This window comes from Coffea eugenioides, chromosome 2, assembly GCF_003713205.1.
Source record: "Coffea eugenioides isolate CCC68of chromosome 2, Ceug_1.0, whole genome shotgun sequence".
Classification (NCBI taxonomy): Eukaryota; Viridiplantae; Streptophyta; class Magnoliopsida; order Gentianales; family Rubiaceae; genus Coffea; species Coffea eugenioides.
In genome coordinates, this window is record NC_040036.1 from 53,008,799 (window position 1) to 53,032,081 (window position 23,283).

The 23,283-nt window shown below is 42.1% G+C and overlaps 1 protein-coding gene across 1 annotated transcript; it reads right to left on the bottom strand.

Annotated features, from left to right (window-relative positions):
• Window positions 1-19,803: 19,803 nt before the first annotated feature.
• LOC113759880 lies at window positions 19,804-22,435 on the bottom strand. Its single transcript, XM_027302458.1, has 4 exons — window positions 21,680-22,435; window positions 21,435-21,562; window positions 21,189-21,295; window positions 19,804-21,059 (listed from the first exon to the last, which is right to left on the bottom strand). The coding sequence occupies exons 1-4, from the start codon at window positions 22,433-22,435 to the stop codon at window positions 19,804-19,806; spliced, it is 2,247 nt and encodes a 748-aa protein (XP_027158259.1).
• Window positions 22,436-23,283: the final 848 nt, after the last annotated feature.

Sequence of the window (23,283 nt, forward strand, 5' to 3'; positions counted from 1 at the left end):
TAGGCAATTATTTGTCCTAATCACAGCATTGCTTCTTTTTTTAAAGATTTAACTTTTTTTTTAAAAAAAATGAAACTACTTATTGTATTCAATCCAAGCAGATACGATTACATGGAGCTGAAGACAAAGCCAAAGACTAAAGCGAGGGGAGACTTGTGACGACCCCACTTCTCCCTAAGGCGAACCAGAGGGTTGGCGGGTCGTCTGCCTGGCTCTCGCCAGGACTCACGCAAGTAAACTGGCTAAACCTTCCCGACGTATAGCTTAAACCATTACAAAACTCGTCACCCGAACAAGCCAATCCTTAAAAAAAAACCAAAATACTAGAAACACATTAACTTCAGAGATAACATTACCACTGGACGACTGAACATCCACTCTTAAGTACACCTCCAATCAGTTTACAACACAGCTACATTCACACGTTACAAACCACAAAGTGAAATCATAGAATTCAAACACAATCCTACAAGCCAAACAAAACTCAGGGTTTGCACTTTTCCAGCTTCAAGTGGCAACCCAAGACGAAAGATACATAGTCTGATTCAAAACAACATTCATAAAAGGTAAAGGCAGACTTCAGGTCTCTCAAATGCCAGAACCTGTTAAGGAAAACAAGTGACGTGGGGTGAGCTAAAGCTCAGTGGTGCCCCGAACATGCAATCATATAAACAAATAGCGAATAATAACTCCAAACTAAAATTCAACAAGTAGAAAAGCGTATAACAGCACAGGGTAGGATACAGGGCTCTCAGGAGCCATTTTCCACAAACTTGATCAAAATTAACTGCAGTTGACCCTCCGTCAACTCTCACTATCTAAAGTCCACGTAGTACTTTTTTTTTTATCTTAACACGCTCCAACCAACTTACTCCCACCGGGCCCGTTCTTCTCACTAGAGAGTTTTGTATTACTCGAGTATACCTTTTTATAGCCTAGTCGAGGGATTCACCCAACGACGTCATAACAAATGGTTACCAAGTCAGGATAAGAGGCCCTCCCACCCTAAGGCGTGGTACATTCCCCTGCCTGGTGGTTTAGTTGACGAGTCCACGCTCCAGTCAACAGTTGCAAGATTTTTGGTACTTGATTTAGGATAAGAGGCCCTTCCACCCTCAGGTGTGGTACATTCCCCCACTCAGTACTTAACAAGTGCGAGCAAGATATTCGAGCAAAACATTTCAAGCAAGTCACCACTCGAAAGGCTAGCGCGATAAAGTACACACTGCCCATTTCGATGGATCAGGAAAACCACTATCCGATTATCACATAACAAGTCAAGAAAGCGCCTTAACAAGAAAAACATAGAACAAGCAAGGACACTCACCAAAAGTGAAGCTCAAACGTCAAGCTGGGAATCGAAGTCCACGTCCTCGCTAAACCCTAAAAGACCAAGTTTTAAAACTATAAGTTTTACTATACAAGTTCTTGGTTTATATATAAAAGATTATCCGGTATATAACTAGTTTATCTTCTCAAAATAAATCCACAATTCTCTTAGAATTAAAACTAGTAAAAGTGATAAAGTATTTCATATGGTTTCTTTGAAGGTACTTTCTTTCTAGAGGTGCAAACTGGAACCAACTTACTTTAAATAAGTTTTCTTGCCAAACAAGTTTTCTCCGCCTTTCATTTAAAGTTATTAAAATCTCGTATTTTTGACAATTTTCCTCTAAAACAACTAGCCAAGGTCAGCTTTACGAAAAATTTTAGAGTTTGAAAGTTAGTGCAATCATTTCCTAAAAGTAATAAAACTAGTTTAAGCAAAGGAAAGAATTAACTAGCTGGCAAGGTTTTTAAAGTCCCGACACTCGAATTTTAGCATTATCGCACTATACACAAATCCCATAGCTTGATACTAGGACAATATATTCCAACAAAGTTTGGTTAACAAGTACTCGAATTCAAAGGACCAAAACGGACTTCACGATTCCAATTCACTTGTACATTATATTCCAATTTGCCAATATAGCAAAATCACAATTCAAACATCAATTTTCACTAGGGCTTCATCAATCATTAGCCCTAGGTCTTAACAAGTTCAATTCTAATCAAAGTTAAACAAAGGAAGTCCACGACATCAAAACAATTCCAAACCACCATTCATGGACTTTTCCAAGTGCCTTTCGACCAAGTCACTTAAACAATTCCACCAAAAATGCAACTCTTGCAAAAATTACTCAAATGGCCAAGAGCTTCATCGATCATTAGCTCTTGGCATCAAACAATCACTCCTTACAACAAATCAACCAGAAATTTAACCCAAAACATAAAAGAAAGTTGTGACGACCCCACTTCTCCCAAGGGCGAACCCAAGGGTATCGGCGGGCCACCTGCCTAGCTCGCGCCAGGACTCAAAACTTAAAGCAATAAAACTAGATAAATCGAAAGAGCACTATATACAATATATATACAATCCCAAAAGTTACATTTACATCCTCAAAAGTCTCGAGTCAAACCACTCTAATACACTATAACCACAACCAGCAGAAGATAGACCCTAAGAAGGGTCCTTATACAAACCACCAAAACAAAAACAAACATCCTAACTGTTTAACTATTACAAGCCAATCTAACTATACTAGTGTAAGAGCCAAAATCCCCGCGTCGGCCCCTGCTAAGGAAAACAAAAGGAAAGGGGTAAGCTATATGCTTAGTAAGTAAACAGGGGCGAAAGCATAAATTTCACGTAACAACAGTTACACAGTAAGAGTAAAGCAAAAGCAGAAAAGTAACATCACATAATAAGGATACAGGTGGCTCCAAAGCCAATTCATATGCCATGCGTGATCTCCTGCCGACACTCCGTCGACCACACTCAATGGTCCGTAGAACTTCACTTGTACACCCACCGACACCTTATCACCCTCACTGGCCAGTCACCTCACAAACTTGCCCGGCGAACGAAATCACAACTTGAAGCTCGGTTCACAAACTTGGTCACCTTCTCGGTGAACCGGATTCACAAAATTGGTTCATGAACCTACAAACTTGGTGACCTCAGACTAAGTTGGACTGACTTCGACCAAGCCCTAACCGGCTCGAATAGTCCAAACAGGTCTTAGATCGGGCCCACGAACTCACAAACTTTGCAAACTTCACAAACTTTACTCGAAAGTCGCCCCGAGCCACAAGCTCAAGGGTTTTGGTTCCAAAAGGTTCATATACATATGCCAAGTACAATTATACATTCAAATTAGGGTTTAGGTCGAGTGCGATAAAGTACACCCTCGCCTAAGTACCCTTTTCACACATCTCAAACACATAGCAAAGAAAACACACCAAACTGGCCTGAATACTTACTCAAAATGGAAATAGCAAAAGTACGAAGTCGGATCGAAACGATCAGCTAGTAGTGGACCCCACCAGATCCGCCCAGCTCACCACCGTCTGAAATAGGAGATTGTGTCACATAATATCGTAAACGGCTACTATCGTGCCTCAAACAAACAAAACGGCAAAAACGGCACGCGCGCACGTACATATGACGGACGGAAACGGAAACGGCCGTTAGCGGAAACGGCAGATTTGACACTCGTTTCTATTTTAATCATAAGTTGAGCTACGAATATCGGATTAAGGCGTATGAGATGCCATATCGAAGCTTACAGGATGAACAACAACTGTTATGAAGACATCCAGAACTAAAACTGGAGGTTTCAGTCCCAAATGAACCAAACACAATCACTTACGAAATCTGGCCAATGCACAAATGGTCAGTTTTGAGTGCAAACTGTTTTCTATGCTACACATGGGCAAAAGAGCTGTAAATTGGCAGTTAGCTAGTTCATTCCAGATGGAACAACTTTCATGAAGGTCGGCAATCCAAATTCGGAATGGAAGTTGGTCATCAGGACCAAAACAGATCTGACCAGAAAATGGTCATTTTCACGGGCAAGCCTTATTTGCTCGGCTATATCTCAGGTTTTATAAATCCGATTCATGAAATTCCAAGGGCGTTAGAAATCTCTGATATAGGGCTATAAGTTTGGTGTTTTGGTCGCAAGCCCAAACAGCTTGTAACCTAGTCAAACGTGAAGCCAAAGCTCCAGTCATAAACTGTCCGGATATAAAACAGTTCTGACATGCATTCTTATTTCGATCATAACTCGAGCTACGGGACTCGGATTTTGACGCACTTTATAGAGTTTCGAAGCTGTGACCAAGAACTACATTTCTTATGAAGGAATCAAAATCCAGATCGTACAGGATCAAAATGAAAACCCCCACGGTCAGAAGCTGAAATGCAAAACGTACCCAAACTAATGTCTAAAACAGGCCCGAGTGTTCTGTCTATCACTCATAATACACTACTCCGTTTGACTTGAAACTTTACAGAAATATTCAGGACTTAAGGGGCTACAATGTTGAAGAAGGCAACTTTGTCCAGTTTTGAAGATAACAAGGTCAAAATGCAAGACACTATACCAGAATCGTAAAACAGGTTCACAAATCGTATCCTAGTACAAACATCATAACTCAGCCTACACAAGTCCAAATCCAGAAATTCCAAAGCCATTCGAAAGCTTAGAAACAGGGCTACATTTCATCAGAAGACCTCAACATCCAAATTGTGAGAACCCGTAAAACCCTAATTATTTTCCTAGGGTTTATTTCCCCTTAATTGCATGTTTTCTGCATTTTCGGGCCTAGGAATATTTTTCTGGTAGATTTTATGAGTAATTATAGTTTTTAGATGATTTTTCTAGTATTGGTGAGTTTTTAGAAAATTAAGAATATATTTTGGACGTGGGACCCACTAGTGCGAAAAGTTTGGAAAAATTCGGCCAATAAGGTTAAGTTTCGGATACAGTGAAAATTTTATCGGGTGTTAAGAGATAAGTAGTGTGTGTGAAGTGATTGATGTGAGAGAGAGAAAAGAATGATAAGGATGCATTTATGGAGGTGACAAGTGTCACCTTCCCATTTGTTGGACTTTAAGAAACACTATTCACTTTCTTGACTTTTTTTGACCAAAGGTTTAAATATCAAAAAAATGCACAAAAATCACCATTTTCTTACCTCTTATGGCCGGCCCTCTCCTTGCAAAGAAGAAAGGAATTTCTTCAACTCTCAAGCTTCCATTTCACTCAATCTTGCAAGAACAAAAGCCTACACTAGATTCTATTCCATAAAAACCTTTCTTCTAGTGCTTGTAAGTGTATTAGTGAAGTTGTTTTGAAGCTCTAAGGTGGCCAACCTCTCTATCTCTCTTAATTTCTTGGTAAGTGATGCTTGAACACCCTACTACACCTAATGATGTTATATTATGCTTAGAAGTGGCTTGAGTGTTGGATTATATGATTTATTTCTTGGTTTGGCTTGATTTGGTGAAGTTTTCCATTTTATGAGGAATTTTCTGGTTTCATATGATTTTGATGTTGTGGACTAGTATGATGCTTGGTAATAAGGGGCTTTGGCTCTAGTAGGTGTGAATTGTGTTAAATGCAATCAATTTTGGATTTGGAATGAAATGTGAAAAGTTAGGGTTCTTGAACCCCTATTCTGTCCGAAATTTTAGGTCATAGCTAGAGGCCGAATTGGACTTTGCTCAAAACATGAAAGTTGTAGGTATTGATGAGTTTAGTGTGCCTACAAAATTTCAGGGAAATTGGACAAGTGTAGAGTGAGTTATGCTGTTTTTACTGTTGCTGTTTTTGGTGCACAGAATGTCTGAACTGCGATAGTAATTGCCTGTTTTGACTGGAATTGGTTTGGATTTTGAAGTTGGTGTCTTCTAAGGATATGTAGCTGGATGTCTTAGCTAACTTATGCCTTTGGAATTTCGGCATTTGGACCTGTGTAGGCTGAGATTGACGTATTACAGTTTTGTGTGTTTTGCAAATCTGTTTTGGTAATTCTGGTTTGGTATTTGGCACTTTTGACCTAGTTGTGCTAGGATTTGGACTGAGAGGCCTTCTACATTGTTGTTAGCCCTGTTTCATAGCTTCGAAACGGTGGGTCTTACACCCCTAACCATAATTGTAGTGAGAGTTGTCAATTACCGCATTATGACGTCAAAACCGGTTTTCTTATCAAGGCCAACATTAAAGCCTTTCTTAATTTCTGGTTTGCTTTCATGCTTGTATATGTTTATAAAACCCTATTGGGGTTGTGAATTGGTGTTGTTTATGGCTCGGTATGGTTTCTTGTTTTATGATATTGTGAGCTATGGAACGGCTCTTGACATGAAATGCTTATATGTGTGTTGTTGGGTTGTGATTGAAGAAAAATAATGAAGCCTTATGGCTGGAAAATTTGGTAAACACAAAGGGCATGCTGCCCGAATTTTTACTCGAGATTTAGAAAACTATATTCTCGACTTGAGTAAAGGTTAAGTATTTAACCCTTGAATTTCCATGCATGAAACCCTATTGGGCGATAATTGGTTTGACTTTATGACTCGTTATCGAGTCTTATGGTATTTGTTTACATGTTCTAGGGCGTGACGATAGCTCACGACATTCTCCTGACGGAAGTGCATGAAATAGCACTTAATTGATTGGTGAGTGTACTACTCACTTGTGTGCTATTCTATGGCTTTGATATTTGAACTTGAGATGTTGTATGTTAATGGATTGATGTGAGAGTGTACTTTATCACTCTCACTTATTGTTTCACATGTTATTGGAAAGTTATTGGAAAGTTATATGAACTGATATATGGAATGAAATACATGACTCGGTATCGATTGGACAAGTATCCAACGACTATAAATGTTATCATTGAGCTCAACCCCATTGGTAGTTGATTGAATCGAGCCGACAAGGGTTTGGTCGTGACAATTAATGAGCCTTGGGTAAAGTTATAAGGAATCTTGTAGTATGAGAGACTCTTGATTCCGGTATACTCGAGTAATACCACAGTGCAAGTGTTTGGAGTGCGGGCCCGGTAGGGGGATGTTTGGTGGAAGGAATGGGAGAGAAGAGGAGTCTACGGTTGGTCACTCTTCAACATTGACGGAGAGTCAATGAGGTTGGATCAAGACATAAGCGTGGAAATGGGCTCTTGAGAGCCGACCGTATCCTTTCACTGATTTACTTTACTTCGAAATTGCATACTTGAATTGAATGGTTTTGCTTATGTGATCTTAATTGCTATTGTGATAGTTGCTCACTGAGCTTTAGCTCACCCCGTTCCTTTTGTTTTCCTTACAGGAATATGACTCTTTTGGAATGAATTTTGATAAATGGTTGCCAAATGAACTAGATGAATGACTCTTTTGTATTGTATATAAAATGGGACCCTAAATGTATCATTAGGGCCGTTTTCACTTTTGTTTTGGCAAACCATATATGTAGTGACTTTTGTATCACTTTTAAATGTCATTTTTGGTTTGTAAAGGCTAAATGTTTTGTGGTTTATGTAATTCGATGTTTGGTTGGGTTCGGACGAGTCGGTTACTATTCATGGCCGACTCCGGATTTTGTTTCTTTTTATTTTGGGTTATTTTGCCCTTTTGCCTTATTTGCGCGCGTTATAAGTTCCGGAACGTGAAAGATCGCTCTATACTGCACCGTTAGTCCTGGCGAGAGCTGGGCAGGCAGTCCGCTAACCTCTTTGGTTCGCCTTAGGGGAAAGTGGGGCTGTCACACAAATCGAAAGCAATGCCAGTCAAAACAGACGAGTTCAAACGCAGTTCGCACATTCTGATCAACCCAGAACAGCAACAGTGAAATCGACATATCTCACTCTACACTACTCCAAATGACCTGAAATTTTACAGACACCTCAAACACATCAATACCTACAACTTTCATGTTTTAAGCAAAGTCCAATTCGGCCTCTAACCCTATGATCCAAAACCGGACAGAATAAGGGGTGATAAAACCCTAACTTTCCACAATTCAATCCAAACCCAAAATTGGTTACAATTATCACTAATTCACACCTACTAGAGTCTTTTCCCCTCATTATCAACCATCATAGATGACCACAACAACACATTCATATTAAACCAGAAAATTCCTCAAAAATATAAAAACTTCACCAAATCACTTCAAATCAAGAAATAAAGCACAAATATCATCACTTTAACCACTACTAAGCATAACTTAAGCATCATTAGATGTAAGAGTAAATTCACACACCACTCACCTAGTAACAAGAGAGGTAGAGATGTTGGCCACCTTAGCTCTTCAAACCAGCTTCACTAAACCACTCACTAGCACCAAAGGGATAGAGTTTATGGAGTAGAAACTTGATCAAGCACTTGGTTGGATGATTTGAGCTAGGTAGTTACCAAGATTTTGAAGAGTTTTCTCTTCCTTTTTAGCTCAAGAGCGCCGGCCACCAAGAAGGTAAGAAATGAATGAATTTTGGTTAATTTTAGGATATTTAACCAATTGGTCAAAATGTCAACAAAAATGAATAGTAAATCTTAAGTTACTTCCAATACAATGGTGACACTTGTCACCTCCATTAATGCACTCCTATCTTTTCTTTTTCCTCTCACATCAATCAAATCACCTCCTCTACCTATCTCCTAACACCCGATAAATTTCACCCAGTATCTGGAACTTAACCTAATTGGCCGAATTTTTTCCGAACTTTTCGCACTAGTGGGTCCCACGTCCGATATACGTTCTTAATTTCTCAAAACCTACCCGATACTTGAAAACTCATCTAAAACCTATATTTACTCAGGAAAATTATCTGGGAAAAATTTCCAATAAAGAAAAATGTAGAAAAGACGGGCGATAAAAACCCGAATCCACCTCACCGATGAACGAATAACCCTCATCAGCTTAAGAGCGGACTGGGGCCTCACAATCTCCCCCACTTAGGACAATTTCGTCCTCGAAATTCAATTCGTGGTCAAAGCGTACCTTCGAAACCCGCCGATGGATTAGTCACTTCAGGTTGACCCATTGCATAGACTCTAGCTGGCCCTTTTGGTCGATTTTCCCCTGCATTTGACGGCTTAGCTGTAGTCCCCTCAGTCGGTGGCTTAGGTTTCTCCTTTTGTACCTTAGGGCACTGGGCGATCAGATGTTCTGTACTACCACATTTGAAGCATTTTCGGATCGAACTGTTCTTCCAACAGTTTTCGTCAGTGTGGTTGGCCCCACAGAAACCACAGATTGGCTTAATGCCCGCACTTGGCCCTTCACGCTGGGCACTCCTCTGGGGCTCTTGCCCTACTCGTCCTCCTCTTCCAAATTTACCCTGGTTTAGGGTTCCTGCGGGTCGAAAACCATCTGTTCCTTGACTCTTCTTAGCAGGTGACTCACTTTGCGAGCTCTGTCCAGTCACCAAATGGCTCGAATCGGGTTGTCTTCGTTTCCTCTCATGAAAGGATTTCACCTGTCCCCTAGCTGTCTCAATCCGCTGTGCTTTGTCTAGTGCCTGGCTAAACGTGTTCAACTGAGCAGCTGCTAGCGATTCCTGAATTTCCACATTTAAACCTTGAACGAATCGACGGATTCGTTTCTGCTCCGTTAACACCAGCTCTGGGGCAAAGCGAGAAAGTTTAGTGAACTGAGTTTCGTACTCCGCCACGCTAGATGCACCTTGACGCAGGCAGATAAAATCATCTTCCCGTTTCTCTTGCACGATGGGCGGCAAGTACTTCTCATTAAATTCTCGGGTAAAATTGATCCAGGTCCAGGGGGTTTGTTCACGCTCCCACTTGGTTTTAATCACGTTCCACCAGGCTTGAGCAGCTCCTTCAAAATGGAACGCAGCAAAAGATATCTGCCGCTCTTCCGAATACCTAAGTGCGGCAAATATATCGAGCATACGGTCCATCCAGGTTTCTGCTAAATCAGGATTAGGTCCTCCTATGAACTTAGGAGGTGCAAACTTTTGGAACCGTTCTAAGGCACGGTCCTCGCCCTCATGATTATGTCCCGGATTATGTCCAGGGTTTCCAACAGCATTCCCGTGGCCCTGAGCCTGTTGGTCAATCATACGCTCCATCAAGTCAGCCATTCGTTGGATGGCTGTAGCTACTTGGTCTGGCTCTTGTTCATGTTCCATTTCAGGGCCTCGTCCTCGCCCTCTACCTCCACCTCGAGTACCGGAGGCCATCTAGTGTACAAGTCTATAATTCGGAACAATCCGTATACTTATTATCCAGACTATGAGCAAAAGAAGAGACACAAAACTTACGCACAAAAGGCACACAAAAGATAAATTCAACATTCTATTCAAATATATACACGTATTTACACAGTCACACCAAAAGATTTACACATTACCCGACCTCCAGTCGGTACAAAACCCAATATACACGAGCACTCCGGCTCCAAAATCTAGTTAGTCGGCCAAGTAACAAAAGGAATTAGCCGAATTAGTTCTAACAAAAGTAACCCGCCTTACAGTCAAAAGTACAAAAGCGGCCCTATGCGTCTCCCCTAGGACCCAGGTTCCCAACAGAACCTAACGTATCCACCTCATCCATCATCTCCAGACCGGTGGCTCGTGGCAGAGCCTCTGCGGCTAAATCTAGTAAGAGCTCGCAGTCAACAGACATACTCCGAGCCCTGTCCCTCAGCTGCCTCTTCATAGCGAAGAGGTGCTGGTGTGTGTCCTGGAGCTGACGGTGCATAGCATCCGTCCTCTCCCTCTCCTCTCGGAGACCCCGCTCCAAGTCCCTAATACGCATCGCCTGCCCAAGGCCAACCTCTCTAGCCTCGTCTAGCTGTCTAAGCAGGCTGCGTCGCTCGTCGTCCACAGCCAGGACGACCTCGTCAGGGTAACAGTATGTGTACCAACATCCACAAGGTCGGTGCGCCACCTGACCAAAAGGGGAGTATAAAGTGTAAGGCTGTCCAGGTCTCTGCCGATAGCGGATCGCCCGCTTACGCAGCACTCGATCCTCTACGCCTCTCGAACTCGGAAATCTCGGTCCCACGCCACTGGGTCCCGCACCACTCGAACCGCCCGGATACATACCTACAAAACATTAATTCGTCAGTTCACCAGCATTTCAGCTTAAAAGATATCATTCAACTTAAAATGGTCACATATGCTTAGTGCCTATCGCGTATGTCCCACTTGCCCAAGTCCTCTAACCTAGGCGCTCTGATACCACCTGTAACAGTTCTCAGGGTCACATCACAGGGTACCTATCAGCTTGCCACCCGCACGCGGGCATCCCCTACGGAGAGTTTCGCTTCGTGACTCTTCACGAACGAGAGGCTCGGGGCTTTTCCAGACGAAGGACGTAAAGTCCCAACTGTCGGCATATGGCTCTGATACCACCTGTGACGACCCCACTTCTCCCAAGGGCGAACCCAAGGGTATCGGCGGGCCGCCTGCCTAGCTCGCGCCAGGACTCAAAACTTAAAGCAATAAAACTAGATAAATCGAAAGAGCACTATATACAATATATATACAATCCCAAAAGTTACATTTACATCCTCAAAAGTCTCGAGTCAAACCACTCTAATACACTATAACCACAACCAGCAGAAGATAGACCCTAAGAAGGGTCCTTATACAAACCACCAAAACAAAAACAAACATCCTAACTGTTTAACTATTACAAGCCAATCTAACTATACTAGTGTAAGAGCCAAAATCCCCGCGTCGGCCCCTGCTAAGGAAAACAAAAGGAAAGGGGTAAGCTATATGCTTAGTAAGTAAACAGGGGCGAAAGCATAAATTTCACGTAACAACAGTTACACAGTAAGAGTAAAGCAAAAGCAGAAAAGTAACATCACATAATAAGGATACAGGTGGCTCCAAAGCCAATTCATATGCCATGCGTGATCTCCTGCCGACACTCCGTCGACCACACTCAATGGTCCGTAGAACTTCACTTGTACACCCACCGACACCTTATCACCCTCACTGGCCAGTCACCTCACAAACTTGCCCGGGCGAACGAAATCACAAACTTGAGCTTGAGTCACAAGCTCGGGTCACAAACTTGGTCACCTTCTCGGTGAACCGGATTCACAAAATTGGTTCATAACATGAACCTACAAACTTGGTGACCTCAGACTAAGTTGGACTGACTTCGACCAAGCCCTAACCGGCTCGAATAGTCCAAACAGGTCTTAGATCGGGCCCACGAACTCACAAACTTTGCAAACTTCACAAACTTTACTCGAAAGTCGCCCCGAGCCACAAGCTCAAGGGTTTTGGTTCCAAAAGGTTCATATACATATGCCAAGTACAATTATACATTCAAATTAGGGTTTAGGTCGAGTGCGATAAAGTACACCCTCGCCTAAGTACCCTTTTCACACATCTCAAACACATAGCAAAGAAAACACACCAAACTGGCCTGAATACTTACTCAAAACGGAAATAGCAAAAGTACGAAGTCGGATCGAAACGATCAGCTAGTAGTGGACCCCACCAGATCCGCCCAACTCACCACCGTCTGAAATAGGAGATTGTGTCACATAATATCGTAAACGGCTACTATCGTGCCTCAAACAAACAAAACGGCAAAAACGGCACGCGCGCACGTACATATGACGGACGGAAACGGAAACGGCCGTTAGCGGAAACGGCAGATTTGACACTCGTTTCTATTTTAATCATAAGTTGAGCTACGAATATCGGATTAAGGCGTATGAGATGCCATATCGAAGCTTACAGGATGAAAAACAACTGTTATGAAGACATCCAGAACTAAAACTGGAGGCTTCAGTCCCAAATGAACCAAACACAATCACTTACGAAATCTGGCCAATGCACAAATGGTCAGTTTTGAGTGCAAACTGTTTTCTATGCTACACATGGGCAAAAGAGCTGCAAATTGGCAGTTAGCTAGTTCATTCCAGATGGAACAACTTTCATGAAGGTCGGCAATCCAAATTCGGAACGGAAGTTGGTCATCAGGACCAAAACAGATCTGACCAGAAAATGGTCATTTTCACGGGCAGGCCTTATTTGCTCGGCTATATCTCAGGTTTTATAAATCCGATTCATGAAATTCCAAGGGCGTTAGAAAGCTCTGATATAGGGCTATAAGTTTGGTGTTTTGGTCGCAAGCCCAAACAGCTTGTAACCTAGTCAAACGTGAAGCCAAAGCTCCAGTCATAAACTGTCCGGATATAAAACAGTTCTGACATGCATTCTTATTTCGATCATAACTCGAGCTACGGGACTCGGATTTTGACGCACTTTATAGCGTTTCGAAGCTGTGACCAAGAACTACATTTCTTATGAAGGAATCAAAATCCAGATCGTACAGGATCAAAATGAAAACCCCCACGGTCAGAAGCTGAAATGCAAAACGTACCCAAACTAATGTCTAAAACAGGCCTGAGTGTTCTGTCTATCACTCATAATACACTACTCCGTTTGACTTGAAACTTTACAGAAATATTCAGGACTTAAGGGGCTACAATGTTGAAGAAGGCAACTTTGTCCAGTTTTGAAGATAACAAGGTCAAAATGCAAGACACTATACCAGAATCGCAAAACAGGTTCACAAATCGTATCCTAGTACAAACATCATAACTCAGCCTACACAAGTCCAAATCCAGAAATTCCAAAGCCATTCCAAAGCTTAGAAACAGGGCTACATTTCATCAGAAGATCTCAACATCCAAATCGAAAGCAATGCCAGTCAAAACAGACGAGTTCAAACGCAGTTCGCACATTCTGATCAACCCAGAACAGCAACAGTAAAATCGACATATCTCACTCTACACTACTCCAAATGACCTGAAATTTTACAGACACCTCAAACACATCAATACCTACAACTTTCATGTTTTAAGTAAAGTCCAATTCGGCCTCTAACCCTATGATCCAAAACCGGACAGAATAAGGGGTGATAAAACCCTAACTTTCCACAATTCAATCCAAACCCAAAATTGGTTACAATTATCACTAATTCACACCTACTAGAGTCTTTTCCCCTCATTATCAACCATCATAGATGACCACAACAACACATTCATATTAAACCAGAAAATTCCTCAAAAATATAAAAACTTCACCAAATCACTTCAAATCAAGAAATAAAGCACAAATATCATCACTTTAACCACTACTAAGCATAACTTAAGCATCATTAGATGTAAGAGTAAATTCACACACCACTCACCTAGTAACAAGAGAGGTAGAGATGTTGGCCACCTTAGCTCTTCAAACCAGCTTCACTAAACCACTCACTAGCACCAAAGGGATAGAGTTTATGGAGTAGAAACTTGATCAAGCACTTGGTTGGATGATTTGAGCTAGGTAGTTACCAAGATTTTGAAGAGTTTTCTCTTCCTTTTTAGCTCAAGAGGGCCGGCCACCAAGAAGGTAAGAAATGAATGAATTTTGGTTAATTTTAGGATATTTAACCAATTGGTCAAAATGTCAACAAAAATGAATAGTAAATCTTAAGTTACTTCCAATACAATGGTGACACTTGTCACCTCCATTAATGCACTCCTATCTTTTCTTTTTCCTCTCACATCAATCAAATCACCTCCTCTACCTATCTCCTAACACCAGATAAATTTCACCCAGTATCCGGAACTTAACCTAATTGGCCGAATTTTTTCCGAACTTTTCGCACTAGTGGGTCCCACGTCCGATATACGTTCTTAATTTCTCAAAACCTACCCGATACTTGAAAACTCATCTAAAACCTATATTTACTCAGGAAAATTATCTGGGAAAAATTTCCAATAAAGAAAAATGTAGAAAAGACGGGCGATAAAAACCCGAATCCACCTCACCGATGAACGAATAACCCTCATCAGCTTAAGAGCGGACTGGGGCCTCACAAAAGTCACGGCCAGCTTAACTCACAAGCAACTCTAGAAATTCAGTTTTTTTTTCTCTCATCCACGGCTCAATCAGCAACATGCATGACCAATTAATTAATTGACTATCAGTTTTAATCCAAAGCCAGGTTCGGACATCATCAAGGTCACCAACCAACCAGAATTTCATCTAAGTCTTCTCGGTTGGCTTGCATGCAAGTAGATTCTGTATCACTTTGATTTTCTTGCTAAATCAAGGCTGATTAACCTTATGCAAAGCTTAATCATCCAGTTTTTATTTGGCTAAACACACATCTAGGCTCAGATCACCTCAAATTAACAAATTAAAGCTGCATTTCCCAGCTCAAGCTCTCGGCAATTCCCATCCTCTTCATAATCAGATTTCTTGTGACTTAATTCATCGTCCAACTGCACAACCATCACATGCATGCTCATAACAACATCATCTACCTATAATTAACTAGTCTATGTCCAGAATTTACCTTAACTTGAAACTCAACACACGCGACAAGCAGCTGCAATTTTTTTCTCTCCTCTCGGCTTGCTAAGGAACTCGGGTATAGCTGGCTGAGCTCAGTTTGGGCAGGCTGTGGTGTTGGTTGTTGGGTTGATCACAATTGGTTGAAGATGAGGAAGGAAATGAACAGCTCGGCAGTGATGGAGGAGATGAAGACAGATAGCTCGCACACTACCTCTCTCTCTCTCTCTCTCTCTCTCTCTCTCTCTCTCTCTCTCGGACAGTTCAGAAATGCAGCTCACCGACTCTCTCTCCCTTGCTCAAGCTTACAAACGGAATGGTAGAAGTGTTGGCTCTCGGTCCTTTTCACCAGCTCACGGATGAAATGAAGGAAGAACGGCAGATCTCTCTTTTTTTTTTCTAGCTTACGGACAGAGAGAAAGGAAAGAAAATCAAGAGCTCGGCTCCCTCTCTCTCTCACTTCACTCTCGGTTCACGGCAGGAGAAGGAAATGGAAATGGAGTGTTGTGGTGAATTGAAGCTGATGTAGTGGAGTGTGTGTAGTGGGGGTGAGTTGGCAAAGATGGAAGGTTGAGTGTTGATGTGGAGAATGGAACCGGCAAGATGGAAATGCTTGGATTTGAAGCTTACCCAAGGAGGTTCCATGGCTGCATGGTTAATTTGAGATGGAGGAAGGCTAATTTGGTCTTCTAACATCTTGTCCGACCTTCCACTTAAGTCCTCACTCGTAATCAAATTCCAAAATTTTACCCCAAATGAAATTTGATAGCCTACTAGTATACTAATCTCGCCAAAAATTCAATTATTGAGATTTTAACGTCCTAAGTGAAATTATAAAGGGTTTTGACCTAAAATCGATTTCGTCTTAATTCTAGGTTCTCGTTGACACTTAACATTATTAACACTTAATATTAGCTATCGGAATTCAAAGAATTAATATTAAAGCAATAAAATAATCTACATCAAGAAATATTAATTTAACTTGGCAAAAATCAAATAATTTAATATTTTGCACAATTAAATTATTTGTAATCTAGAAATTATTTTTACATACTTATTTAAGAACAACTAATAATAAAATTTATTAAAAGTCTAAAATGCAGTTGCAACATGTATATATATATATATATATATATATATATTTTCAAGGTTCTCACAAGACTACTCCCGGAAACGCTGAACTCGAATATTTGAGCAAGCTCGATAGTCTAACAAAATTGCTGCCCTTACTGGCCCTGGAAGGCTAGCAGAGGATGACGTGACCCATTCCCTCCCCAATTTAGACCCCGCTAGCGCATCAGCCGGACAGTTCGCCTCCCTGAAGATGTGACATACCGAAGCCGAGAAGGACATAAGCATATCCCGGATTTGTCGAACAAAATTACACAAAGGCCATTTCGCCAAACCCCCTGAATTAACCAGAGACACAAGGGAATTTGAGTCCACTTCTACCAATAGCTGTGAGAACCCGTACATTTTCTTATTTTCTAGGTTTTATGTTAATTAATTGCATGTTATTCTGCATTTTCTTTATTAGAAAAATTTCCTAGATAATTTTATGAGTAAATATAGTTCTAGAATTAATTTTCTAGTATTAATTAGTTTTTGAGAAATTAAGAGCGTATACCGGTTGTGGGACCCACTAGTGCGGTAAGTTGATAAAATTCGGCCAATTAGGTTAAGTTTTGTATACCGGGATTAATGTACTAGGTGCTAAGAGATAATTAGAAGTTACCTATATAGATTAGTATTAGAGAGACAAAGAGATAAGCTTAAGCAAGCAAGGTGCCAAGTGTCACAAACCCATTGGATGTTGGATTTGACCAAGACCTTCTTAACTTTCCTAAAATCAATTTTGACTCAATTTTCTCTCATTTATCTTGTGTTTTGGCCAAACCTCTTGCTCAAGAAAAGAAAAAAATCCTCCAACTTCCTACTTCATAATCTTGCTCCAATCTTCAAATCAAACCGATAAAACTTCAAATCACTCCATAAAATCCCTTAGCTAAGTGGTCTTGAGATAGTTGGTGAAGTGGTTTGAGAAACAAAGGTGCTTAGTTGGCTCTTCTCTTGAGTTGCAAGGTGAGTAGCTAAGGAGTTCATTCTTTGGTCTTGCTAATGTTAAATTGGTAGCTTGTGTTAGTCAAAGATGTGATTTGGTGAAAGATTTCATGACTTTTAGTTGAGATTGGTGACTTTTATATTTATTCTTGAATTTTTCTGTTTTCATATGTTTAATATTGTGTGGCCATGAATGATGACTTGGGATAGCTTAGAATGAAGCTATTGTGCATAAATTGTAGCTAATTGCGGAAAATTTCCACCTTGTGCGGAAAATTCCAGATTAGGGTTTCATTTTTCCCCAATTCTGGCCGGTACTGTTACACCTAGTTAGAGGCCGAATTGGCCTTATCACAAAACATGAAAGTTGTATAGAATGATGTTTTATAGTATCCTGTAAAATTTCAGCTCAATCGGAGTAACGTATCCTGTGAAAAGACCGAAATACCCCTGCTGCCCTGTTTCTATCCGAACATGCTAATCAGCTTCTGTAATTGGTTGTTTTGACCAGGAATACTACTGATTTGATTATCGAGGTCTTCTTAAGACTTATAGCCTTTATCTTAGCTTTCAAATGGCTTTGGAATCACTTGAATTGGGGTTGTATATGCTGAGATATGACTGAATGAATCAGGACTGCCACAGTAAACTTCAAATTGGAAAATCTGGGGCTGTTTTGGTAAATTCGACCTAGATACATTGCAAAATGGACTGAGTGGCCTTCTTCAACATTGTATTCCTTTCTCTTAGCTTCGAAACGGTGTAAATTTCACCTCAATTCGACTAGTGTCGCTTCAGTTGTGTTAGTTCCGCTAAGCAACAGCAAATCTGCCTTTTGTTTTCCAACCTAAATGTCATTTCCGCACATGTCCTAGCTTGATTTGGTAATCATATGACATTGAGCCTATTGAGTGGCTATTTATATTGTGTGTAATGTTGGGATTGATTGAGGAAAATAGTGAAGCCATAAATGGCTGGGAAATAGGTAAATACAAAGGGCGTGCTGCCCAAATTTTCGCTCGAGGGCTAAGTTTCTATTTGAACTTGTATATTTTTCGTTTGGCAAATACTATGACCGTTTTCCATCTTAAAACATGATCCTTCTTCAATTGGAAAATCCAAATGTGTACTTACTCTTACCTAAATAAAGAGGAGTGGTTTAGGGTTTTCTTGGGTATTTTGACCTTCTTTTTTTTCATGAATTTCATTAAGACCTTTAATGTATAATATTTACTTGAATATGAGATGATTTTGAACCATATAAACGATTCCGAAAACAGTATTTCTTAGCCTATCTAGTTAGATTCTGACTTGTCTTTAGTTTAGTTTTATGTTTGGTCTACGAAACCCTAATTATTCTTGTCCACGGGTCCAAATGTCCTCGTTTCACTTTAAAATCTTTTTATACGTTCTACTCATCAATTGTTGAGTTTCTTTGATTTCACATAATTGTTTGTGCTAGATGAGCTGTAATATTCTTTCTCGTTTAATCTTAGGTTTTCTCGGTGGCTAAGGATAATATCCGGAAGAATATTTTGCACGTTGTTTTGCGTACATAGGTGAGTGTTCCTTGTTTGTTATATTCTCCTTGACTTCATGACTTGTTATTGTTTGATAAGGTGTTAAGTGTTTCCAAAACGAATTTTCTAGGCGAGCGTGTACTTTATCGCGCTCGACCTAAATGAAACGTGAAATTTTCAACGATTTAATGATTGATACATTAGTTGTGCATGATGTAAGCCTTTTGGCTGAACTGGGCCCTGCCCTTCGTTACCGATCGACTCGAGCCAGAAGCGGACTCGGTCGGGCGATATGGTGACCCTGGGTGTGAACGTTGTTATACTCGAGTATTACCTTGTAGGTTGGTGGAGCCTGGCCAACGTCCAGGAGGGGGTGAATGAAATGAACGATCGAACGAGGGTTTTACTTACAAAAATGCATTTTCAAATGATTGGAGGAATAAGGGGAATGACAGGAGAACGAACGAACGAACGAACAAATGGCTCCCTGTGAGCCGGTATCCTTTTAATGTATGTGTTATTATCGCTTTTCATTGTAAATGTTTCTTGAATTATTGATTACCGATGGTTAATGTATTGGCTTTGTTGTTGAATATGTGTTCGGAACCTCACTGAGCTTTTAGCTCACCCCTTTAGTTTGTTTTCCTTAACAGGGGAAGGCGAGCAAGGAAGTGAGCTCGATATAGACTAGCCAGTATAGTTCTTTTGTTTCTTTTGTTTTGGTTCTCGCCTTAGTGCTTGGCATGGGTTGGACGTATGAAGGATTGAGAACCTTTGTATATCCGATATTGATACTCCCTTTTGGGATAGCAATGTATATAAATTCCGCTTTAAGTTTTGGATCATTGTCCTATTTATTCTTGTGGTTTTATTCCGATTTTAATTGAGTAATGTAGTGAACGACTGAGTCCCGGCGAGAGTTGGGCAGGCGGTCCGCCGAACCCTCTGGTTCGCCTTAGGGGGAGGTGGGGCTGTCACAATAGCCTTCCCCTGAATTCCTCCCTGCACAAGCGGAGGCCATGGAGCAACGCCAAACTCTCCGCTGTTAGGACATCTACCTCCCCGAAATCCTTATAGAATGCAAAGATGAGCTTGCCCTCATGGTCACGGAGCAAGCCCCCCTGGCTCCCCGGCCATGACAGACACTCGCGTCAGTATTCAGCTTCACGACCTGGAAAGGTGGACGATGCCATGCAACTGCCAAGTAATGAACATGTGTACAACACGAGGTAGCCAGGGCTCTCCATGGATCATCCGAATCCCCTCTGAAGTGAGCCACCTTAAAAACCTTCGCCCGTCCTAGTTGTACCGCAAAGCTCTCCACCATATCAATGACCCCTCGAGCATCAAAGGGCAACCCTTCAAACCTTGCTTTGTTCCGACCCTTCCATAGAAACCACAAAATTAAGCAAAGAAGCATCACCATAATATGGTCCCACTTAACGCACGATGAAGAATAAAACCAAGTCAAGCACATCGCCGAAACCGAATTGGAATTAGAGGCCAACATCCCAAACCTCCTCTTGAAGTGAGTCCACACCTGTGCAGCAACCGGGCCATCGAGGAAAAGATGTAACAAAGATTCCCCCTGGGCCGAGCAGCACGAGCAGCAAGAGGCTAGATTAATACCTCGATTCTGCAAAACTAAGTCGACTGGGACTATGCCCCTTAGCACCTTCCAAACAAAAAAGGAAATCTTCAACGGAATAGTTGCATTCCAAAGTCGTTGATCCACTATCGACATGTTTCGTCTCCGTCGGACTGCTGCCCAAGCTGTTTTGAGTGAAAAAGAACCCGATGACGAGTCCCCCCAAACCATCAAATCGTCCTGATCGGGGAACAACTGAACTTGTAGGACTTGCTGAACCAAGTGGGTCGGCAACCAATTATTTAGCATGTCCCGACTCCACCCCTTATCTCCGTAGAACTCCGCCAGTAGCATATGGGGAGGATCAGAGACTGCCGCCATCTCAGCAAGAGACCGATCGGATAACCAATGATCAAACCAAAAGTCCACGAACCCCCTACCCAAATACCATCGAATTTTGCTCTCGACGATTGACCGAACCTTGTCCAACTGTCGCCAGGGTAGCGGCGGTCTATTAACCTGGGCCACCATGGGATGCACCCCCCTTATATACTTAAAGTGCATAAATTCAACCCAAATGGAATCTCTCTTCCGTAGCTTCCACCATAGCTTACAAGCAAAGGCCCTGCTCATATCTACGAACGAACGAAATCCCAACCCTCCTTCGTCAACCGGATAGCAGAACCTATCCCATGACCTCCACTGAATACCTTTCACCCCTCCTGGTTTGTCCCACAAAAAAGAATTACAAATTCTCTCCAATTTTTGAACCACAGCCTTTGGGGGACACAACACCTGCAATAGATACATTGGCATGGAGGATAGCACATGATGGAGTAGGATCAACTTACCTCCCGAGGAGAGTAACCGCGAGCTCCAGTGAAACAGCCGATCCTGCATCCTTGCCACAAGGCCATCAATAAACAACAGGTAGCTCGCCCCCTCGAGAATGGCACACCTAAGTAGTTAAACGAGAGTGCCTGCTATTGGAATTGGAGCTTCGTCGTCACGAACTGCGTCTGATCCTCCGAAGCTCGATTTGAAATGATGAACGAACTTTGCTAGCATTAACCCGTTGGCCCGAAAAGGCCTGTTACCTACGAAATAGGGCAGAGTGCCCATCCAGGCAGTCCTCAGAGCACCTGGCAAAGATCAGGATGTCATCGGCAAATGCAAGATAAGGAACCCGATTCCCGACCGACACGTAATATCTACTCTCTTCACGCTGAAAAAAGACACTTTAACCCCCGACCCAAGAATTCTACCACTAGAATAAATAAGGCCGGTGATAAAGGATCCCCTTCCTGGAAGACTTGAAGTAGCCCGCCAGAGAGCCATTTACCAAAATCGAGAACCAGTTGTTCGAGAAGGATTGAAAAATTAAATTAACGTTTCCCTCATTGAAGCCAAACTGGCGTAGCATGAAAAGAAGAAAGCTCCACTCAACTCTGTCGTACGTCTTTTCCATATCCAATTTGAGAATAAGGTTCGAGTGCTTCAGCCGTCGATCTAGATCCAGCACTAACTCTTGCGCCAGTAAAATATTGTCTACTATTTCCCTGCCTGGCACAAACCCCGTCTGCCAGTCGGAGACCAACCTGGGGAGCAGCCGATTGATACGGTTTGCCAAAATTTTGGAAATCAACTTCGAGCTAAAATTACAAAGGCTTATCGATCTAAACTCTTTCCATTGCGAGGCACCCACTACCTTTGGGATAAGAACTATGGACGTGCTCGTAAACCCCCGCGGCTGTTGTCCACCCTCAAAAAATTCCAAAACCGCATCTAGTAGATCCTCACAAATTATCACCCAGCTTGCTTGATAGAAACCTGCACTAAAGCCATCAGGGCCAGGCGCACTGTCCTGGGACATAGAGAAGATGACCTCCTTTAACTCCTCCATGGTGGGCAATTTGTGTAGCTCCGAATTCTCCAACTGGTTCAGTTTTGGGACCGCAAAGTCCACCTGTGGTGTCTCCCTCCCTTCGCGATCGGAGCAAAACAAAGTGGTAAAAAAATTGGTCACCGAAGCCTTAATACCCTCTATATTCTCAATCCATTGACCCGCAGCATCCTTAACGCGGGAGATGAAATTCATACTCCTCTATTTCCGAACCACCGAGTGAAAAAACTTGGTATTTCCGTCCCCCGACTGAATCCATTTGATTGAAGCTTTCTGTCGCCAGTAGTCACACTCAATTGCTAGGGCGTGGGTGTGAGCCGCTCTAGCCTCCCCCAATCGAGCCTTCGGGATCTCATCCCGTGCATTGTCATATTCCAATTCTCGCGGCTGGAGAAAGTCCTCAGCGTCCCTAATTGTTTGGGATATGTAACCAAAGGAATCCCGATTCCATTGGCGAAGCTTAGCCTTGGTATTGCACAACTTAAAGAAAAAGCGCCTCATGCCTGTGGCACTCACCGGTGTCTGCCACACTTTCCCAACGACTGGCAAGAACTCTGAGTGATTCCTCCATACATTCAAAAATCGAAAAGAGGGGGCGGTAGCGGTAACATCACCATACTGAATCAGCAGTGGGGCATGGTCGGAACGACCGCGCGAAAGGTGAGAGACCTTAGAGCACCCAAATACCTCGTTCCATGCAACATTGGTGAGGGCTCTATCCAAACGCTGCCAAACCGTACCATTAGTCCAAGTGAACTGTGCCCCATCAAAATCGACATTCGAAAGGGCACAATTGAACATTACCTCATTAAACTCTTCCATATTGGCCGGGTTGGGCGGGGCACCCCCTAACCGCTTATTGGCGTTGGAAATAATGTTGAAGTCACCAGCCACCATCCAAGGACCATGGCACTAAGCAGCGACAGCCTCCATGGCCTTTCATAAACGACGCCTCCCCACCCTTGTGCATTTCGCGTAAACCGCTGAAAACTGCAAAATAAAACCCAACCATCCAATCTCCATGTGTACCAACTGGTCGCCGC

Bases quoted from the DNA above. Each gene is read 5' to 3' on its own strand.
- LOC113759880 (XM_027302458.1), bottom strand. From the start codon at position 22,435: ATGAATTTCATCTCCCGCGTTAAGGATGCTGCGGGTCAATGGATTGAG. The intron at 21,563-21,679 runs GTAAATGGCTCT...GTCTTTTTTCAG, and splicing joins ACAACTGGTTCTCGATTTTG to CGTGAAGAGAGTAGATATTA. The intron at 21,060-21,188 runs GTAAGTTGATCC...GGGACAAACCAG, and splicing joins GCGGTTACTCTCCTCGGGAG to GAGGGGTGAAAGGTATTCAG.